General features: G+C 44.0%; 1 protein-coding gene across 1 annotated transcript; it reads left to right on the forward strand.

Annotated features, from left to right (window-relative positions):
- Positions 1-833: 833 nt before the first annotated feature.
- On the forward strand, positions 834-18121 carry SLC35F6 (solute carrier family 35 member F6). The gene is made up of 6 exons (XM_083362967.1): positions 834-996; positions 8528-8600; positions 9450-9621; positions 10670-10882; positions 14741-14851; positions 15581-18121. The coding sequence occupies exons 1-6, from the start codon at positions 920-922 to the stop codon at positions 16060-16062; spliced, it is 1128 nt and encodes a 375-aa protein (XP_083219093.1). The 5' UTR covers positions 834-919; the 3' UTR covers positions 16063-18121.
- The last annotated feature ends 1149 nt before the right edge of the window (positions 18122-19270 follow it).

Consider the following 19270-nt stretch of genomic DNA (forward strand, 5'->3'; position numbering starts at 1 on the left):
ATTTAAAACAATTCTGAATTAGAATCTTCAGTCTGTGGCAAATCAAGAGATTTGATCTATCAGGAAGCATGGCATGTCAAGTAAAGAAAGGACAAATTGCGTTGGATTTCTCCTGATTACTTGGGCGTATCCATGGAATTTTCTTTGCAATAGTACTGCTAAGCTTACCATTGCTTTCTTTCAAGATGTTTCTTCAACTTTTCAGTCTGGCCTTCAGGAATGGAATATCTTAATGGTCTCCCACCTAAGTATTAACCAAGTCGAATTCTCCTTAATTTTTTTTAAGATGAGCAATGTGGGATAAGGGACTCTAGCAGAAACACTTCCTTCTTCTCTGTCTGCAGTTTCAGTTCCATATCTGTATATACTAGCAAGCCTAATTTCTGCCCAGCTCTGCTATTCCTTACTTACTTCGAGCAAACAGCAAAATCTGGGTCTTTCTCTAAAATGCTTAGCTCAAACTATTTTTTCAACCGTCACTCCTTAGGAGCGCAGCACAAACAATGCACATTGTGATTTTTAGGGAGGCCAGTAACTAAGGGCAAATCCCTTCTTGACAATAACAAGCTGAACGGAAGAGGAAGGAAGCTTCACCGGCTGAACTCCTGCCTGCTTTCAGTTAAAACGCACAGCCTCCGTTTCACTGCCGAAAAGACTCCACTGCCGTCTAATCTGCTCGCAAAGCATCCCTCGTCTTCCAATGAGGGAGGGGGGGAGAGGACCGAGTCACGAGCTTCTCCCCTCCCCACCACGGTTGTTGCTGAGAAGGCGGCTTGCAAAACGTGGGCGCCTTTGCCAGCTCAGCCGACTGTCAGCTGATCGACGGCGGTCATGTGACGTGCCGAGGAGGAAATGCACCAGAGCCGCTGCGGAGGATAGTTGGGGCCGCCGGCTTACTTGAGGGCGGCAGGCATCAGCGATGGCCTGGACGAGGTACCAGCTGTGCTTGGCGGCGCTGATGCTAATCACCGGCTCCATCAACACGCTTTCCGCGAAGTAAGTCGGGGTGGGACGTGGGGAGGCAGCCCCGACATCGTCTCGTCCTCTCTGCCCGCGTTAGAATAGGACGAGATGGAGCTTGGGAAGAGCAGCTGCCGTTAAAAAAAAAAAAAACACCCCAAGAGGGGCAGCCCAAAGAGCGACCGAGGTTTGCGAAAGGAGTGTAAGGAATGGGGGGTGGGGAGGTGGGATGGAGGGAATAGTCTGTGATGAACTCACTGAGATCCTCCATTCTTCCAAAACATGGAGGGGAAAGGCACTGATGATGCTACCTAGTTTGGATAATGAACGGTTTGCAAGAAAACAACCAAGCTCACAGAACACCAAGGACCTCTCATTTCAACCCTGAGCTACAAATATTCTCTTTTAAGAGTCTCTTGCCAGGGTCTTGTGTACTTGCTTGAATGCCAATTTTTTTTTCAGAATAATTGGAAACTGTTGAACTGGTTAGCTAGACATTAATTGCAGTTTTCAGAGTTGGGGGGAGTTCATATAATGGATTAACCTAAAGATTATCAACCCATAGTTGCTAGGTTCTCTTACTTGATATGCCCCCCCCAAATAAGTTATATTATGGCTTAATGTAATGGTACCATACTGGTACTGTATGGGTTCCCATTGAATTACAGTTACTTAACCTCATTACATTATAGGCCATTATGTGAACTGAGCCAGTATGTTCCCAGTTGCTGAGAAATGCCAACAAGAGACCATTTTATTGTAAACTGCCCAGAGTCACTTAGGTGAATAAATAAATAAAATCAAGTTTTGGAACTTACATCCTGTTTAATAGCTTCTGAGAGATAGTTTTTGTTCATTGTGAAGCTGAACTGAAGAAGGACTTTGATCCTGCACAGTTCTTCTGAGGGTCCTATCACATTGTGAGGTGGCTGGAGACACATTTTACACATTGTGCTGAAGTCAGGCCTCTTTCACCAGGGTTAGTAGAATAATCCACATCAGTTGAGTTCACACAGCATGGTTTGCTGTACACCTTGATTTACAAATCACAATTGCTGGGATTAGATATCAGGTTAGCAGTAAAAAAAAAGGCAATTCAGGGTGATAAATAAGCCTGCTTTATCTGCTTTAACTGGCCCAAGTATATTTTAATAGATGCAAATAACTGCGAAGCTAGGGATGACAAGTGTACACAAATAGGAAAAGGGGGGACTCAGTTCGTCAAGAAGCTCGTTTTTCTCCTTCCTGTTTCCATTTATTGGACATGAAGGAAATACCTGGAGATAAAAAGCTATTCCACATATTAAGGGACCCTGTTTCCTGGAAGTATTTCTCTTTCAACTTCATCACCCATTTTTCTCTTTGATGGCTTTGCCTATTCTGTCTGAAACTTGATTTTCTGGTAAACAAGGGGATTGCTGCTGCAGATAAGATAGAGGAGAGAGCAGATCTCAAGACTGAGAAGGTAGCCAATGATCAATGAACATTCTTGTCATTTGGTTATAGCACTTTGAGATTGTTATCAGAATTTCAGTGGAAAAAGAAAAATACACTGAATTGACACCTCTTTGAATGAAGAGGAATGTAGTGAAGCCTGATATTGTGGTAGATTCTGAACGAAAATGAATATATATTTCAGCACCTTATTAGCAAGAGAGAAAAGCATGCTAATAGTGCCTGACAAGTAGGGGTAATAATGTTTAGGTAGCCTTCTCCAACCAAACCCTTTATCTATTCAGTCTCATCCAACTTTCAGACCCTTTAAGATCAGCTCAATATCTTGCTTGATAATATTGATTCATCATTTTCTTTACCAACCTTGATTTCTCTAAGGAATTTGATCACATGATATGGTCAAAATAAGACAGCCTTAGCTTGATAATCTTTGCTTCCAGTGTTATTTCTGGTATGGTGTAATCTAAAATCTCCTTGTTGTTTTTATTGTCCAAGACATACACAGTAGACATCTCCAGATCCATAAATTAAAAGGAGTCTACTCTTCTATCCACATTTTTATTGTCCATTTTTATCATCCTATATAAAAATAATCATTTACTATTCTGCACTTGGTATGATGGCTTGGTGGATCTTCCTTCTACTTGCTGCAGCATGGCTAAGTGATATTCTATATTTAATTTTGGGTTAAAACATCTTCAGTCATTTTTAGAACCAAATGATCTAATAAAGTCCTTGGGACTGATTCAGTCAATTTTTCTCTTGATGTCACCATTTCCAGCTGTTTTTATTACCTTAAACTTCTTGGTATTTACCTGCAATCCAGCTTTTTTCACTTTCTGCCTTGATCTTTAGAATAATTTGTTCTATAGCATTTTCTGCTAGTAAGATGGTGTCACCTGCATCTCTTAAATTGCCACCAATCTTTTTTCCAATCCTGATTCATCTTAGTTAAGATTGCTCAAAATTGCCACTATGTATAAATCAAAAAGGGACGCGGTGGCTCAGTGGGTTAGGACGCTGAGCTTGTCGATCAGATGGTCGGCAGTTTGGCGGGTCGAATCCTGAGTGCTGCGTAACAGAGTGAGTGCCTGTTACTCGTCCCAGCTTCTGCCAACCTAGCAGTTTGAAAGCACGTAAAAATGCAAGTAGAAAAATAGGGACCACTACGGTGGGAAGGTAACAGCGTTCCGTGCGCCTTTGGCGTCTAGTCATGCCGGCCACATGACCACGGAGACGTCCTCGGACAAGCGCTGGCTCTTCGGCTTTGAAACGGAGATGAGCACCGGCCCCTAGAGTTGGAAACGACTAGCACACATATGCGGGGGAACCTTTACCTTTACCTTATAAATCAAAGGGGATAGAATACAGCCCTCCCAGACATTTTTTTCCAGTCTTGAACTAGTATGTGTTCTGACAGCATCTTCTTTGTTGTTGCATAATGATTTTATTGATTTAATCAAGAATACTGGAACATTCATTTCTTATAAATACTTGGATAAATTTTAATGTAATTGAAAAGCTTCGATATTGTCAGTGAAGAATAAATATATGTCCTTTTGAAATCTACATGCTTGTTCCAACATTCAAAGTGTGGTCTCAAGTACCTTTTCCTCTTCTATGTGTTGGACAGCTCTTTTTTCATGGTTTGTTGTATGATTTTCAACAAATTTTTGCTAATGCATGAAATCAAGGCTTTTGTGTAGCAGTTGCGAGTGTCACCCTTTTGGAGGGATTGGGATGAACTTGATTTTTTCCTGTCTTTCTTTATTAGGGCAAAAAATGTATCCTTCTCAGTTTCTGTCTTCCATTGTATACAATGCTCATCCCAGTATTTCTCATTTTTTTTCTAGTTTTAAGTTGAAAGTCCTCATTAAGTTACCTTGCTTTGCTGGATTTTTGTATGGCCATGTTTCTGGGCTGTTTATTTGAAAACTTAGTTGGATCTTTCCACAGTTCATTTGGTTATTTTTCCATGGTTAATTAACTCTTAGTTTATTTCAACTACATACTATATAGAGGTGAAATCTTCTCAATATTACATTTCCTACATACAGGACTATATTCTTTTTTGATGTTACAGAATTTGAATTAAAACCAACTTTGCCTACAAGTAGTTGATAATTCAAACCATAGCCTGCAATGGGTAAACTTTGAACAGAAATAACTGTGTTTTTCCATTATTGGCTATATAACTTATAATTGATTTTAGTTGCAATACAATGTGTTTGTCAATGTCCAAGTGTACAACTAGCATTTGGGTTGAATAAGTCTTGCATTGGTAGTCCTCAGCCAACCACTGTTGTGGAAGTGCCCTAAGTAGATACTTGCTTCATTTTTTTCTAGTATAAAATATCTGCCAACAATTTATGCTTCTTCATTGTCTTCAATTTTGGTGTTGAAATGTCCCATAAAGTATATTCTATCTCTTTTCAACCTTTTTATAGCACTTCTTAAATGTCAGCGTAGAACTATTCTTCAGATACTTCTGTTGGTGCATAAAGTTGGACAAATGAGACATTCAAAGATTTAGTTTGGATTTGATCAGCTATTATTTTTGTATTTAGTGCTTTGAAGCTGTCAACTGATTCGTGAATTTTATTTGTTATCGGTGCTTCTGATGGTGTCACTTCTAGAACAATACTGCATAAACTCATCTGACCAAAAATTATCTCAGTGATGCCAGGAATGCCTATTTGATCATTGTCATTTCTTTCTTTATGTCTAGCTTTGCATGGTTCATGCTTGGGACATTCCACATCTCCATTCTTTTTATTTTCTTCCATGTAGGTGGTTCTTTTTATCATAGTCAGTATTCACTCTCCTCAAATATTTCTCTTTCTACATCATTTCCTAGATTGCTTGTAGCACATTGTTGTTCTTCCCAACTAGCAACTTTGATATATTTTTGCCTGAGAGTAGATCATAAAATATTTTTCAGCTCTCCATATTGGTGCCACTTGGGACCAACATACTGTATAGATGTGTTTACAATTAATATGGCTGGATTCCCCAACCTAGTGTCCTCCAAATAGATTGGGTTTAAATTTGTATAAACCAGCCAACTTAGCCAAATATAGCTGCATGAAGACATCCAGTTGGGAAAAATTGCCTGAGTCTGAGGCTTCTGTTCTTCTTAAATCTATCTCATAATACCTGGTTGCATTTCTTCTACCTATAGCAGACATGTCAAACACAAGGCTTGGGGGCCGGATCCGGCCCGCGAAGTGGTTTCATGTGGCTCACGAAGCCATCCTGGAAACAGTGAAGGAACGGCCGCCACTGCCTTGGCCCTGGCCCAGAGATCCTCCTTCTGCCAGAGACCCTCAGATCTGTCCCACTCCTGCCCAAGCCCCCATAGGCACCCTTGATGCCAACTATGTAGAGCTGGCCATGCCCACCCAGTAGGCCATAAGCACTCTAGCCACACCCACCCAGTAGGCCACACCCACCCTGGCCATACCACCCGGCCCCCTGAGGGCAACTGCAATGCTGATGCGGCCCTCAATGAAATTGAGTTTGACACCCCTGACCTTTAGGTTTCCTCTGATGGTTGTAAACACTGAAGAATCTGTGTAACTGTTAGGCATTGTAGCTATATTCCTGATTCTTCCAAATTTCATCAGCTAAATCTCTGCCACAGATTTGTTTTGACTTTTTGCAAGCTCTAGTGCTGAGTAAGCAAACTTGAAAGATGACAAGTCATGACATTTTGGGGGGGACATATCTGTGCTCTAAAATTTTCCTAGTTTATTGAAAGAAACCTGTGGGTGTAGCTGCTTTAAACGTGTTTGCACAAGTTGTATTATAGTACTTTTAAACTCATATGATTTGTGAATGATTACATAGCTTTGCCCAAAAATTGTTACGAGGCTTAGATGGAAGCCTCTTAGGAAGAGCAGGACAATTATGTCTGAGTGTGGCTGAATTTGGGAATGGGTGACATATAAATCTGTAATAAATAATAAATAGTTGGCCAGATTTGGTTTTGCCTCTACTCCATCCGCTTGCTGGTACATACTGGCAAGATGGAGAGAGCTGGTAGTTCAGGGACTTTGCTTTTACAAGTTCTCAAACTTCAGCAGCTCCCAACAGTCAGATTGCCCCTTACTCCCAACTTTTTCAGGTCCTTCCTCATAATAAAATTCTGAATGTAGCCTTTGCCATCATTCCTTAGCTCTCGTGTTACTGCATTTTGTATCTCATTTTGTTGTCTTCTACACGTTGAAATAGGCCCAAGCAAGTCATATCGTGGTTGATATAGGAATGGGCAAAATTTCAAGGTTTTGCTCAGCTATTCAGTTTCTTGACTTTCTGGTGACATCATCAGAGTTTGTTTTTTTTTACTTCTGTGGGAAGTAGGTATTAAGTTGGGTGAATGAGATTTCATCCCTGCCTTACCCTTAAAGTTCCATCTCGGAAGAAGTCTGAAATGGTAGCACAGAAATTCAGCCATTGTGCTTAATACTGTGGCCTAATTCACACAACAATCTGAAAAAATGGTGGTGACTTATGTTGAATCTAGAACTATCTAAATTGACGTTGTCAGTGCTGACTGTCAGAGAGGCTTTTCACATTTCCAGACATAAAATTTTCTCTACTCATCCTGGAGCTGCTGAGGATTTATTTTACACGCAGAGTAGTTATGCTACTAAGCTATGCTCTTTCCTCTGATCCAGCTTTGTCTGTTGTGAACTCTTATAGCTCTTATAGCCACTCCATCTGATATGAAGACTTTCCAATCTCAGGAGGCCACAAATACCCTTTTCAGATGTGGTTTTGCTTGCAACTGCACAGACAGCTGACCCATCACCTACTCTGTTATAGTGTAGCATCTTGGGTTATTAATTAATTAATCTTGGGTTATTAATTAATAATATTCCACCAATACTGTGGGGAAGGAGCTCTTTGCATTATAATCCCTTTTGGGGCGTCTAAAGCTTAACAAGATCCTGTTGCTATATTTTGTAAGCAACCTAACAATGGCAAGCATTGTTTATCACCCATTTTTGGCAAAACGATAAAAAATATCCCTATCAAAACAGGTAAAAACACCCTCTAATTCAACCCTAACCTTCCATCGGCATTACTGAAAAGTTGCAGTGTAAAAAAATCTTAGCTGCCCCCCCCACCACTTGCCCACAGACCTAATCTCCATCAATATATGTTTAGCAATAGCGACTGTGTACCTACTATATCGTGTAATTATTGGGTGTCTTTTTGTTCCACCAAATGTTACTTTTGGCATAAGTGAATAGCAGCTTTGACACCTGAACTGTGAAAGATCTGTTCTTGTGTTACTTTGTTTGCTGTATCAGAGTTTCCAATTACAGCAACCAGATTTGGCCTGGTGTCAGCAAATAAGCTCTTTGCAGTTTTGTCTGCAGTTAGATATCTAAGCTGGGGACATGTCCAGGCAAAGAAATGTATCAAAGAGCGATTTTTCCCTTAGAAGTTGAGCAAAGTCAATAAACTGGCTACGCTTAATTTGTGGTTTTGCTTAGCCTAGTAGTCATTTTCTTCAAATGTGTTGAGCTGTGGTTGGAGAAGGCTGTTTAAGGAGTATTTCTTCACTTGTCTTTCAACTTGGCCTTGCTAGCAGGGTATGCATCTTCTTCAATATCTGAATGAAAAGGACCGTTTCCAACTGCCACTATCTCATCTATTAAAAAGGCAGTTTTGGCTTGAAGTGAGAAAGACAGGGACCTTCTCAAATTGCTTTTTCGGGAGTTGAGAGCCAAACGTTAGAAACGTTTTGGTAAATATTGGTTTATTAGATCTCCACTTATAAGTGGGGCTTCTTCTAAGACCTAACGTACGTGAGATACTCATCTGTAGGACAGGTTTCTGTACGTTTAAACTCTCAGATCCCCAGTGTGGCTCCCACAGGTAGGGTTTGTCCTTCAAGAGGTGTGGATGACAGAGTGGCAGGTAGAAATCTAATGAATCAGTGACTTCTAGCAGATTCTCCATGTGATGAATGGACTAGTCTCCATTACCATTTTGCACAAGCTTTTACAACAATGTTTCACATCCCCAAATGCCAAAATGTGATGTAAATCCGAATCTTGGGGACACATATTCTAACTGAGGCCTCACTCCTTCCTTTCAGGTGGGCTGACAAGCTGAAGGCACCGGGCTGCCATGGAACAGAAACACACAATTTCCAGCATCCCTTTCTACAGGTAACATTGGCAAGATTCTGCACTACTTTGTTTCATTGTATCTAAACCACTTAAGTTATAGGATGGCTGGGGGATTCTGGGAGTTGAATTCTACACAATTTTAAAATTGCTAAGGTTAAAAAAACACTGGGCCAAACTGATTTCTGTGATGCTAAGAGCAGAGGTTTTTCTGATTCTGCATTCACAAAAATCTCCGTATTCTTTTTTTGCTTTTGTTTTCCCGTTTTGTGACACATCTGCATGTACGCCAGGGTCTATTGCTCTGTGTGCTGCTGCCCTTAAATGCACATAACCGGTCCCTTACTTGCAGTCCTGGGCAATAGTCATGCCAGTATTTCTCAAGCAGAGAGAACATGGAGATATAATCAAGCCAGATATAGACTATTTTGATAGGTATAACTCAAGCTCTTAGTGCAGGTTTTCACATGCATTTCCATAGACGTGGGGAGGGGAAAATCATATTGAGTTGAAGTTCTGGTGACTATTTCAGCACATTAATACAGTTTTCCTGGCAACAATGCCAGTGGTGGACCATTGTCTTCTTAGATTTTCTTTCATCTACAGTCCTGGGATTTCCCACGTGTCTCCCATCCATTTTATAACTACATCTAATCCTGCTTAGCCTCCAAAGTCAATTAGGATTGAAGCGATGCTGCCATCTACTGAGGCTTTCAGAGAAAACACAGTTGAAATGGTCATGAATATACACTGAAAAGTCTGAATCCTTGATTCAAAACAACTTGGTAATCTGTACAAGTTTTGCCAGGAGATTGAGAGCAGTTGGTGGCCTTGGGTGTTTGCTATCTATGACAGTCCAGAACTTTGACAAACTTTTGGTTTGCATTTCAGGCAGTGGGCATGTTTCTGGGGGAATTTTCCTGCCTGGCTGTCTTCTACCTCCTGCTCTGCACTGACCGGAGGAGGCCAGAACCCACCATGACACCTCCTCAGCCATTTAACCGATTGCTTTTCCTGCCTCCAGCACTATGTGATATGACAGGGACTAGCCTCATGTATGTGGGTAAGTGTGTTAACAGATGGGTGCATAAAATAGCCATAGCAATAGCACTTAGACTGATATACTGCTCCATAGCTTTACAGCACTCTCTGAGCAGTTTACAATGTCAGCATATTAACCCCAACAATCTGGTTCCTCATTTTACCGAACCTGGAAGGATGGACGTCTGAGTCAACCAGTTAGGATCGAACTCCTGGCTGTAGGCAGAATTAGCCTGCAATATTGTATTTTAACCATTGTGCCACTAGGGCTCCAGTAAAAAATCCAGTAAAAGAGTGGGGGAGGGGGAGGTTTTACTAAGAATAGTATACTTTGGAGGAGTTTAACTCTGGCCTTGAGAAAGAGGAGGGAGAGAAAAAAAAAAACCAGTTGATCAGCCCTGGGAAAGTAAAAAGCATGAGAAAGAGGCTCAGAATGACCCTGCCTTGACCTGGTCCTTAAAAGGGGTCAAGGGGCAAGTGTACAGATTTTCAGGATTGTTTGTTATAGCCTACAAAAATAAAGTTAAATCCCTGAAGTTTCTGTTCCTTGCTTCTTGCTTGTCTGAAAGGACTGAGAAACACCTTCCTCTCCCTCTTGTCTGTTTGAAAAATGCAGTCATGCAGTACTTCCATTCAGAAGCCACTGTTTTTAACACAATAGGAAAAGCAAGCCATTCAGAATAAGTAAATAGTTTAAGTCTGATGAAGCCGAGCACGTAAAGAGTGGCAAATCATGTTTTGGGATGTGGGCACCAGTCTTGATATAACCACCTACCAAGTTGGGGAGACAGAATAAAAGGATTTCGCTCATGGAAGCACTATTTACTCTGTAGTATACAATCCCTTTGTCATCATTTTTCTTCTCCTGCTCTTCCCTCTGGAGCAAAATCTCTTTGCGCTGTATAATGTCTGAAAAGGAAGGGGGACAACGTAAGTTCTTCTATTTTGAGCATCCGTTCATGCTATCGGAAGCCCAATTTCCAGTTGTCCTTTGTCTCCTCCTCCTCCCAATTTTTCCTCTAATCACCATTCTTCCCTCTTTCCCCACTACCCATTTTTTGCCATTCCAGCTCTGAACATGACCAGTGCTTCTAGCTTTCAGATGTTGCGTGGAGCTGTGATCATCTTTACTGGCCTGCTCTCAGTAGCCTTCCTGGGGAGGAAGCTGGTACTGAGCCAATGGCTGGGCATCCTGATCACCATCGTAGGGCTGGTGGTGGTTGGCCTGGCAGATTTGCTGAGCAATCATGATGAAAGCCACAAACTCAGTGAGATCATCACAGGTACGTGGAGAGCGTGTTCTAAGGCCAGTGGCCCTTGCAGGTGTACTGGAGAGTGGTTTCCTTTGCAGTTCATGCTCTTTATCTTCAGAGATCACAGGCTCACTTTCCTGTCAGATGTCCTCAATATCCAGATATGCTTTCTGACCGTGCTATGCTCTTCTTCATTAGGATTGTGATGCTTAGCTTAAAAACATTTCTCTTCTTCTCCAACCCAAACATCTTAGTTCAGAAAGCAGTGTCCCCATACTTTCGGTTTTAGATTTCATCACTCTGATTCAGAGTTCCAACACATGGTGCAGGAGTCCATCCCCCAGAATTTCCAACCTATGGGATTAACTGACCAAGATATACCAATGTTCTGGTCTAACACATCTAGAGAGCTGGTGGGGGGAGATATATGTTGTAAATAGCACCCAAAAAATAACATACTGCACCTCTAGCATTTGAATTTATATAAATGCAAAAGATAAAATCAATACCTTATCCAGGATGTTATCAATCATTATCTACTAATGGTCTTTCTAGGGCACGGGTCGGCAACCCGCGGCTCCGGAGCTGCATGCGGCTCTTTCAGCCGTCTCCTGCAGCTCCCAGTTCTCCTCCGCCATGTGCAGTTTCCCCCCCAAAAAAAAGTGGGACTAAAAAAGTTCAACCAATCAATTCAAACTTCTCATGAAAAAAACTCGCGAAGTTTGAATTAATTGGTTGAACTTCTTTGGTTTGTGGGACTGCCCACAAACCTCTTTTCTTCTTTTTGGACTCCACATGGCGACAGCTGAGGAAGTGACTGGAGGACTGCTGGAAAGGTGAGTGGGCCCATTTTCCATTTGCTGCTCCTTCCTCGGGCTCCCCTCCTCCGAACACACCGCTGCCATCTCTCCCGACTCTCTTTCCACCCCACTCTTTTGCGGCAGGGCCGTCCGGCCCTTTTTGTGTCTGCTGCAACTTCCTTGGGTTCCCCTCCTCTGAACACACCACTGCCGTCTCGCCCAACTCTCTCCTGACCTCACTTGGCAAAACAGTGGAGGAGGGGAGCCCGAGGAAGGTGCAGCAGATGGAAAAATGGCCGAACGGCCATGCCGCAAAAGAGTGGGGTAGAAAGAGAGTCGGGCGAGATGGCAGCAGTGTGTTCAGAGGAGGGGAGCCCAAGGAAGGTGCAGCAGACGGAAAAAGAGCCGGACGGCCCTGCCGCAAAAGAGTGAGGTGGAAAGAAAGTCGGGCAAGATGGCAGCAGCCCTTTTTCCACCTGCTGCACCTTCCTCGGGCTCTCCTCCTCCGAAAACACTGCTGTCATCTCGCATGCCTTTCATTATTTTTTATGATGATGAGGGAATTGCAGGAAAAAGAGAGGGCCGGTGAGCTCGAGGCTTGCAGGAGGGAAGAGCTGCGTGATTGGATGGCTGGAGAGAAGCCGAGCAGGCAAACTTAAACAATGAAAGCAGAGTCCACCTCGGCTCGTCCTTTCTCTTCGCCGCTTAAGCCCCACGGTGTCTGTGCCCGAAACGCGATGGTGAGCAGCCCGCACTTCATTTCCTCCTCCTCCGCCTCAGAAAACCCAGACAGAGAGAGGGGGGGGAGAAGGCAAATGCAATTGCCTCTCTCTGTCTCTCTCTCTCTCTCTCTCTCAGCGCAATCGCAAGCTTGCTGCCTGCCCAAACTCTCAGCCCCCCTTTCCAGGACACCGTCCCCAGAAGTTCCCTTCCTGGCCAGGCCAGGGGCTACCCAAAAAGACCGAAATAGCGGCATCGGGATCTGCGAGCAGGGCGCCAGCAGGAGAGAAGTCAGGTGGGTGTTGCAGTTTGGAAAGAGAATTTCCTGTTTTCCTCCTGGGAAGGCAGAAGGGGGGGAAACAGGCGAAAGAGGGGAGTTTTCCCAGTCAGCCAGCCAGTTCCACATTCCTGATTTTATGCCACATTCAAAAAAAACAAAACCCAAGCCTCAGGGAGGAAGGGAGAGGAGAGCTTAATAGGGGTGCGGGGGGTGCTCAGCCACCCTTCTGGCTTCTGTGCTGGGGCTGCTACCGTCTTTGCAGTGGCGGTGGTGGCAGCAGCGGCATCACCTTCCATGCCGGTCCCATTGCAAGCTAGGCGTGCCCCCGCACGCTCACAAGAAGGACAGGAAAAAGGGGGTGGGCTGTGCCGGTGTCGGGTTGGGGGGAGGAATAAGGCATGCACGGGGGCGGGGTGTGTGGGAGGAAGAGTCGGAATCCAAGGTGTTCAAATCTGGGTGGGCTCCCAGCAAACGCGCGCCAAAGAAGTGATGGGAGAAGGAAGAGAGGAAGAGAAACAGTGGGTGGTGGGGGAAGCCCCCCCCCCGTTTCTTCTTCTTCTGGCACAAACTCTGTGCTCAAGCTGGAATGGGGAGGGGGAGGAGGAGGAGGAGGAAGAGCGGTGTTTGACAAACTGCCAGCCAAACTCTTTGGGAGAGGGGGCACAGGATGGAGAGGAGGGCAGCTTGCCTTGGAGAGGGAGGGAGGAGCCCTCCTCGTCTGCCTTTCATTCTCTCTTTCTCTGCCCTATTCCCCTCGCTGCCCCACGCTTCCTCCTCCTCCTCCCCCCCCAAGTAAACTGCATGCAAAAAAATCCCACAAAATCCCCCAAATCCCGCAGCAAGCTGAGATAGGCAAGTCCGAGCAGCAGCCTCGGAAGATTTGCTGCAGCGGCTCCTTCTCCCCTTCGGCCTCCTCCTCCTCCTCCGCTCCCTCGGAGCAGTCTTTTCCGAGGGGAGGGGAAGCTAGGACAGCAGAGCTGTCCATACCAGAGCTGGATGGGGGCAGGGCCGGTGCGTGTCTCGCCTTAGGCTCCACTCTTCAATCAAGTCCCCTGTTCTGCGCATGTGCATGCGCATGCGCGCGCACATTTTGCACCTCCCCAGGTGTTTTTTTTTTTGAGGGAACCGGTTCCGAGTGGCTCTTTCACTGTTTCAGGTTGCCAACCCCTGTTCTAGGGTAAAAGAGTATGTGTATAGTTCCAAAATAGCTTTTAATGAGGTTTCCGGAGAGTAAGCCATTTCTCCATTTATGGGTTACATCCACATAGTTGATTTTAACAAAGGTTACAATCTCTAGAGGATTGGTGCTATAGTGTGACAGATATGTAAACTTGGAGTTCTTCGCTGAAACGGTGAAATGGACTGGCAAGGAGCTCAGCAACAATTTTTCCTGCAATTCACAGGGCATTCTATGTCATAGACCAGACATGTCAAACACAAGGCCCGGGGGCCGGATGCGGCCCACAAAGTGGTTTCATGTGGCCCGCGAAGCCATCCTGGAAACAGTGAGGGAACGGCCCCCACTGCCTTGGCCCTGGCCCAGAGACCCTCCTGCCGGAGACCCTCAGATCTGTCCCACTCTTGCCCAGGCCCCCATAGGCACCCTTGATACGAACGATGTAGAGCTGGCCATGCCCACCCAGTAGGCCACGCCCACCCTGGCCATACCCACCCGGCCCCCTGAGGGCAACCGCAATGCTGATACGGCCCTCAATGAAATTGAGTTTGATACCCCTGTCATAGACTGCTGCAACTGGCTTAGATTATTTATATTAAACAAGTCATGGTAGAATGGCTATTTGCCATTAAGGTTATAGATAAATGCAATCTATGTGTCTAGTTTATTATTTTATAACATGCATTGCTATTAAATTATATGGCTTCAATAAAACTAATCTGCAATGTAATCAAAAGAATAAAAATTGTACGGGGGGGGAAAAGACAAAAGCATAGGGGGGTATGTTATCTCCATATGTAACAGAATAGATGATTATTTCACACACTTTTCCTTTCAAGATTGGATAGAGATAGAGGAAATAAGTGGGAGTGTATGTCTTCTGGAATGCTTAGATTCTTGCTTCTCTGTAGGTGACCTTCTCATCATTATGGCCCAAGTTATTGTGGCCATTCAGATGGTGTTGGAGGAGAAGTTTATCTACAAGCACAATGTTCACCCCCTGCAGGCTGTTGGCACTGAAGGTATGTAAGCCGTCTTGGAATGTTCCCAGATGGGTGTCTGGGTTCACATGAATCAAGAGTTACCATCTGTGACAAAATAGAAAGATGATTTATAAATAATTTGCTGCTACAGTTGAGTACTGTGTTCTTTGAAGATCATCATGAACAGCAGCAACTGAAAGAATATCCCCCAAAAGATTGTTTCTATTTCCTCCGTGTACAAGGCATGGCATAATTCTACAGTTCCTAAAATGACCAGTTTTGCTCCTTCCTTGCTTGGGGAGAATTATCCCCTTCTTTTAGCAGTCATTTTTCTTGAGGTTTTATAGGGGCTACAGCTTCCAGACAGCAAAGCTGAGGATTGTGAGGATAATAGACTCAACATATCTAGAAAGTTGGAGAAGGCAACTTTGTAACTACTGGAAGTATTTTACATTGAATGTCTCCTGGAGATTCAGCAGGTAGCAATATCTGACCAATCTTGCCTGGGCTTGGAAGTCAAGTAAGGTACTGGTGGGAGACTAGCAGGAATGTCCAGAGGTATATCGAAATTGGGACATAAGAAAAACATCCTAAAGGAGGCAATGGAAAGCTGCATTTTTACTCTTGCCAAGGCTATGTCAGTGTGATCACTAGGACTTGAGCACAACCTAAAGCTGTCTTTACCTTTTTGATAGGACCAGTTGGAGGAGATTGGCTTATAATCCTCCTGGGTTTCAATCATCTTCATTTCTTCTTCCTTCTTAACAGGTTTCTTTGGGTTCATCATACTCTCCATCATCCTGGTACCCATGTACTACATACCTGGTGGCAGTTTCAGCGGTAGCCCACGGCAGGTACTGGAAGATGCTATAGATGCCTTCTGTCAGATTGGCCATCTGCCACTTATTGCTGTAGCCCTACTGGGCAATATCAGCAGCATTGCCTTCTTCAACTTTGCTGGTATCAGTGTCACGAAAGAGATCAGCGCTACCACCCGGATGGTACTTGATAGCCTACGCACCATTGTCATCTGGGTTGTCAGCCTGGCCATTGGCTGGGAGTCCTTTCATGGACTGCAGATCCTGGGTTTCCTCATCCTTCTCGTTGGAGCTGCCCTTTATAATGGACTGCACCAGCCCCTCCTTGCTCGCCTGCCCTTGGGGAGGCCACCAGCAGGGGTTGCAGCGAGAGATGTTGATAGAGAAGGTCTCATTGCCACAGATGAGCTTTCCATTAATGGAGATAGTTGATGGCAATGGAACTCTTATTTCTGCACCACAACTTTGAACCTTTTATTGAATGAATTGGCCTGTATTGCTGGGAGATCAGGCTGAAAACACCCAACTGGTTTTAAGATCTCTTTGTAACTGGGGATGCTTTGCTGAACTTTAAACATCTGGATGGTTCTCCATTATATCATTCTTCTGCTCTTTACTGAAGGAAGCAGAGGGAGTTTTTACCCTTTCTTTAGCAACCACAGAGTAGAGGTCTGCTGCTGCTAAGCAGCCCTCAAGTGGTTATGGGCTCTCTCCTGAGGTTGCTTGGAAGCCATCTAAAGCCTTGCTCCATCTTTCTTCATCAGCATTTTGGGATGGGGACAGTGGACGTAATTGGAAAGATTTCCTAGAAACCTTATAGTTCCTAAGCTGTAACATCTGCCTTGTGGGTATCTGTCACTTCATTGTTTATCTTCTGTTAAAATAACATCACAAAGCAATTAGAGGAGGGCATTTGCTTGTCCCCAGTAATCCAACCTGCATAAAGGATACTCTCATGCTTCTGCCAAGTAGAATTTTGTCTACTCTATTTTAAAAAGACAAGTACAAGTGACCACCTTTTCCTGAAAATGCAATTTTCATAATTTCTGATTCTCACTACTTTGCAGGATCCTATCTGAGTTGGTCACCAGAGGTTTAGTCTTCCAAACTTTCAGACTCAGGCTGGAGCCCATTCTGAGAGAGAGAATTTCCCTGAGGATGGGTTACAGTACAAGTCTAAAAGCTTGGAAGATTAAACCTCTGGTCCTGATGACCGACTCAGATTGGATTCTGCAACATTATCCTGGGACACATATACTTTCCTCTCGCTGTTTTGTCCAAAATGGCCTTCCCCAACCTGCATCTTTGCCAACATTGGCCGTATGGCATGGAGAGGATGGGCAAGAGGGGCAACTCAACGTATGCAAGAGGGAACAGCAAACCAGGAAAGGTTTCATTAATCTGCCTATATACCTTGCCTTTTTCTTGATCCTTTAAGTAAGAGCTGCCCTAGTGAGGTCTAATGGAGCGCTTTCTGTTTCCTTCTTGTCATGTGAGAAGTTTATTGCTGACCTGGGTCAAAGCTGGCTTGCAATAAAGCTGTTGTTTGAGTAATAAGATACAAGCTGCTTTATTGAGCAGTCTTAGGTCAAGGGCATGGCATGCAACAGTTTATAGTCTGGAATTACATTCCAGCATTTTTTGCCCCGTGATACACAGGATCTGGGATTTAGTGAAGCTGCTCAGGCTCCTAAGAGAATAGCTGGTCCTGGATCATGCACAGTTTGAAAAGAGGGAGCTTACAAGTTACTTATATGTGGAGGTGTTTTTGTTTTTGTTCTGCTATTTATACTGAAAAGGCCGAGTTTAAAGGTCAAGTGCCAAGTATATTTTTTTTCTGAAACAGACTGGGCAGTTGGCACACTTGATGTACTCTTTTGATCTCTGTTTACTTATCTACCGTGCCTGAGCAGCAAGAAGAAAATAGGGACTTTCAGGAAAATAGTGACTCATTTCCAGACACTTGCTTTTTCCAAAGATGCTACAGCCCTGCCGTCTAAAAGAAAGCCCATGCTGGAGCAAGCATCCTGATAAGCTGTGGCCTGTTGATGGGTTTTAGGGCTGCACAGAAGGTGTCTTCTTTTGAAAGACATCCTAAGTCCCTAAGATCAATTGTCCAGGTATCAGCAACCTCTCTTTCCTTGATAGCTTCCTTAAGTGCTGAGCAGATCTTGCCCTTGTGCCCTTGGTAGCTGATGACACCGTTGAGTGATACTTGGTTGGGGCACGGAATGAAGGTAACAGTTGGGTTTCTCCTGGTTGGGAGATATTAACAAGAATGCAGTTTTGTAATCAATAAAATACTTTCTGATTTGAAGTCATTTTATGTCTGTTAATTTGAAATTTATTTTTATGTGGGGCTTTAAAATGTTTTATCAGCACAGCTGTCTTGAAGTCTCTGCAGAAATGGCTGGGGATGGGGATCAATAGGCATCGGACATCAGTAATCAAATGGCAATACATGAACATGTTCAGATGCAGTAGGGTCTCTATGTAAGCCAGCATAATCCTCGTGGATTGTTTAGTGTTTTTTTAAAAAAAGGTTCAAGTCTTTCATAATTAAAAAAAAGATTTTTCATGAGTTAGACCTATTGGCAGTCTTATTTATGTCTTACTTCCTCCTCTTTAAAATTCAAACTGGAGGGACTTCCGGTTTGCATCATGGCATCGCAGTTGAAGGAAAGCGGGGCTCCGCTTCCCATGGCTGATTTCACCCTGCCAGTGGGCTGGGCCTAAAGTCGCCCCGAAGAGGGGACCCTTGTAGATCACGGAAAGATGACAGTTGATCCGTTGATCTGAGGAAAGCCTTCCAAACTGGCAGGGGAAAGGCTAGCTACACTTCTGTGGCTAGCCCAAGCCATCGACAACTGAATAAAGGAAACACCAGCATTATCAGCATTTTAAACAACGTGCGTGGAACTGGGTGAAATTATTAATCCTTTCTCTACTTTGATATTTGACTCCTGGATGAGACACTCCCATAAAGCAAGAAATCCCCAAGTGTGAGAAGAAAGGGGACTTTTTGCTCCCCCCTTCTAACAAAGAAACAGAGAAACAAAGTGGCGGGTGAATCCTTTATGGGGGGAAAACAAAGAATATGCTAAAATGGAAGCTCTACAAGACAGAGTGTTGACAAATCGCAGAACTGAGAAATTTGTTAAGAGTTGTCTCTTTGGAAAGAATATTGGGATGAAATTCAAGAAATTTGAAAGCGAAAATAATTTTTTTTTTAAGTGTTGGAAAATGGACATCTGACACAGATAAATAAAAATCCTGAAGACCCAAAGATAATTTCGGAAATGGAAAGAATACATCATCCTTCAAGACCTCAGAATATACTTGAAGATAAGGAAGAAGATTCTATAGAATAGACCAGACATGTCAAACACAAGGCCCGGGGGCCGGATCCGGCCCGCAAAGTGGTTTCATGTGGCCCGCGAAGCCATCCTGGAAACAGGGAACGGCCGCCACTGCCTTGGCCCTGGCCCAGAGACCCTCCTTCTGCCAGAGACCCTCAGATCTGTCCCACTCCTGCCCAGGACCCCAAAGGCACCCTTGATGCGAACGATGTAGAGCTGGCCACGCCCACCCAGTAGGCCATACGCACTCTAGCCACGCCCACCCAGTAGGCCACGCCCAC

The sequence above is a fragment of the Vipera ursinii genome (assembly GCF_947247035.1).
Source record: "Vipera ursinii genome assembly, chromosome: 1".
NCBI classification, from domain to species: domain Eukaryota; kingdom Metazoa; phylum Chordata; class Lepidosauria; order Squamata; family Viperidae; genus Vipera; species Vipera ursinii.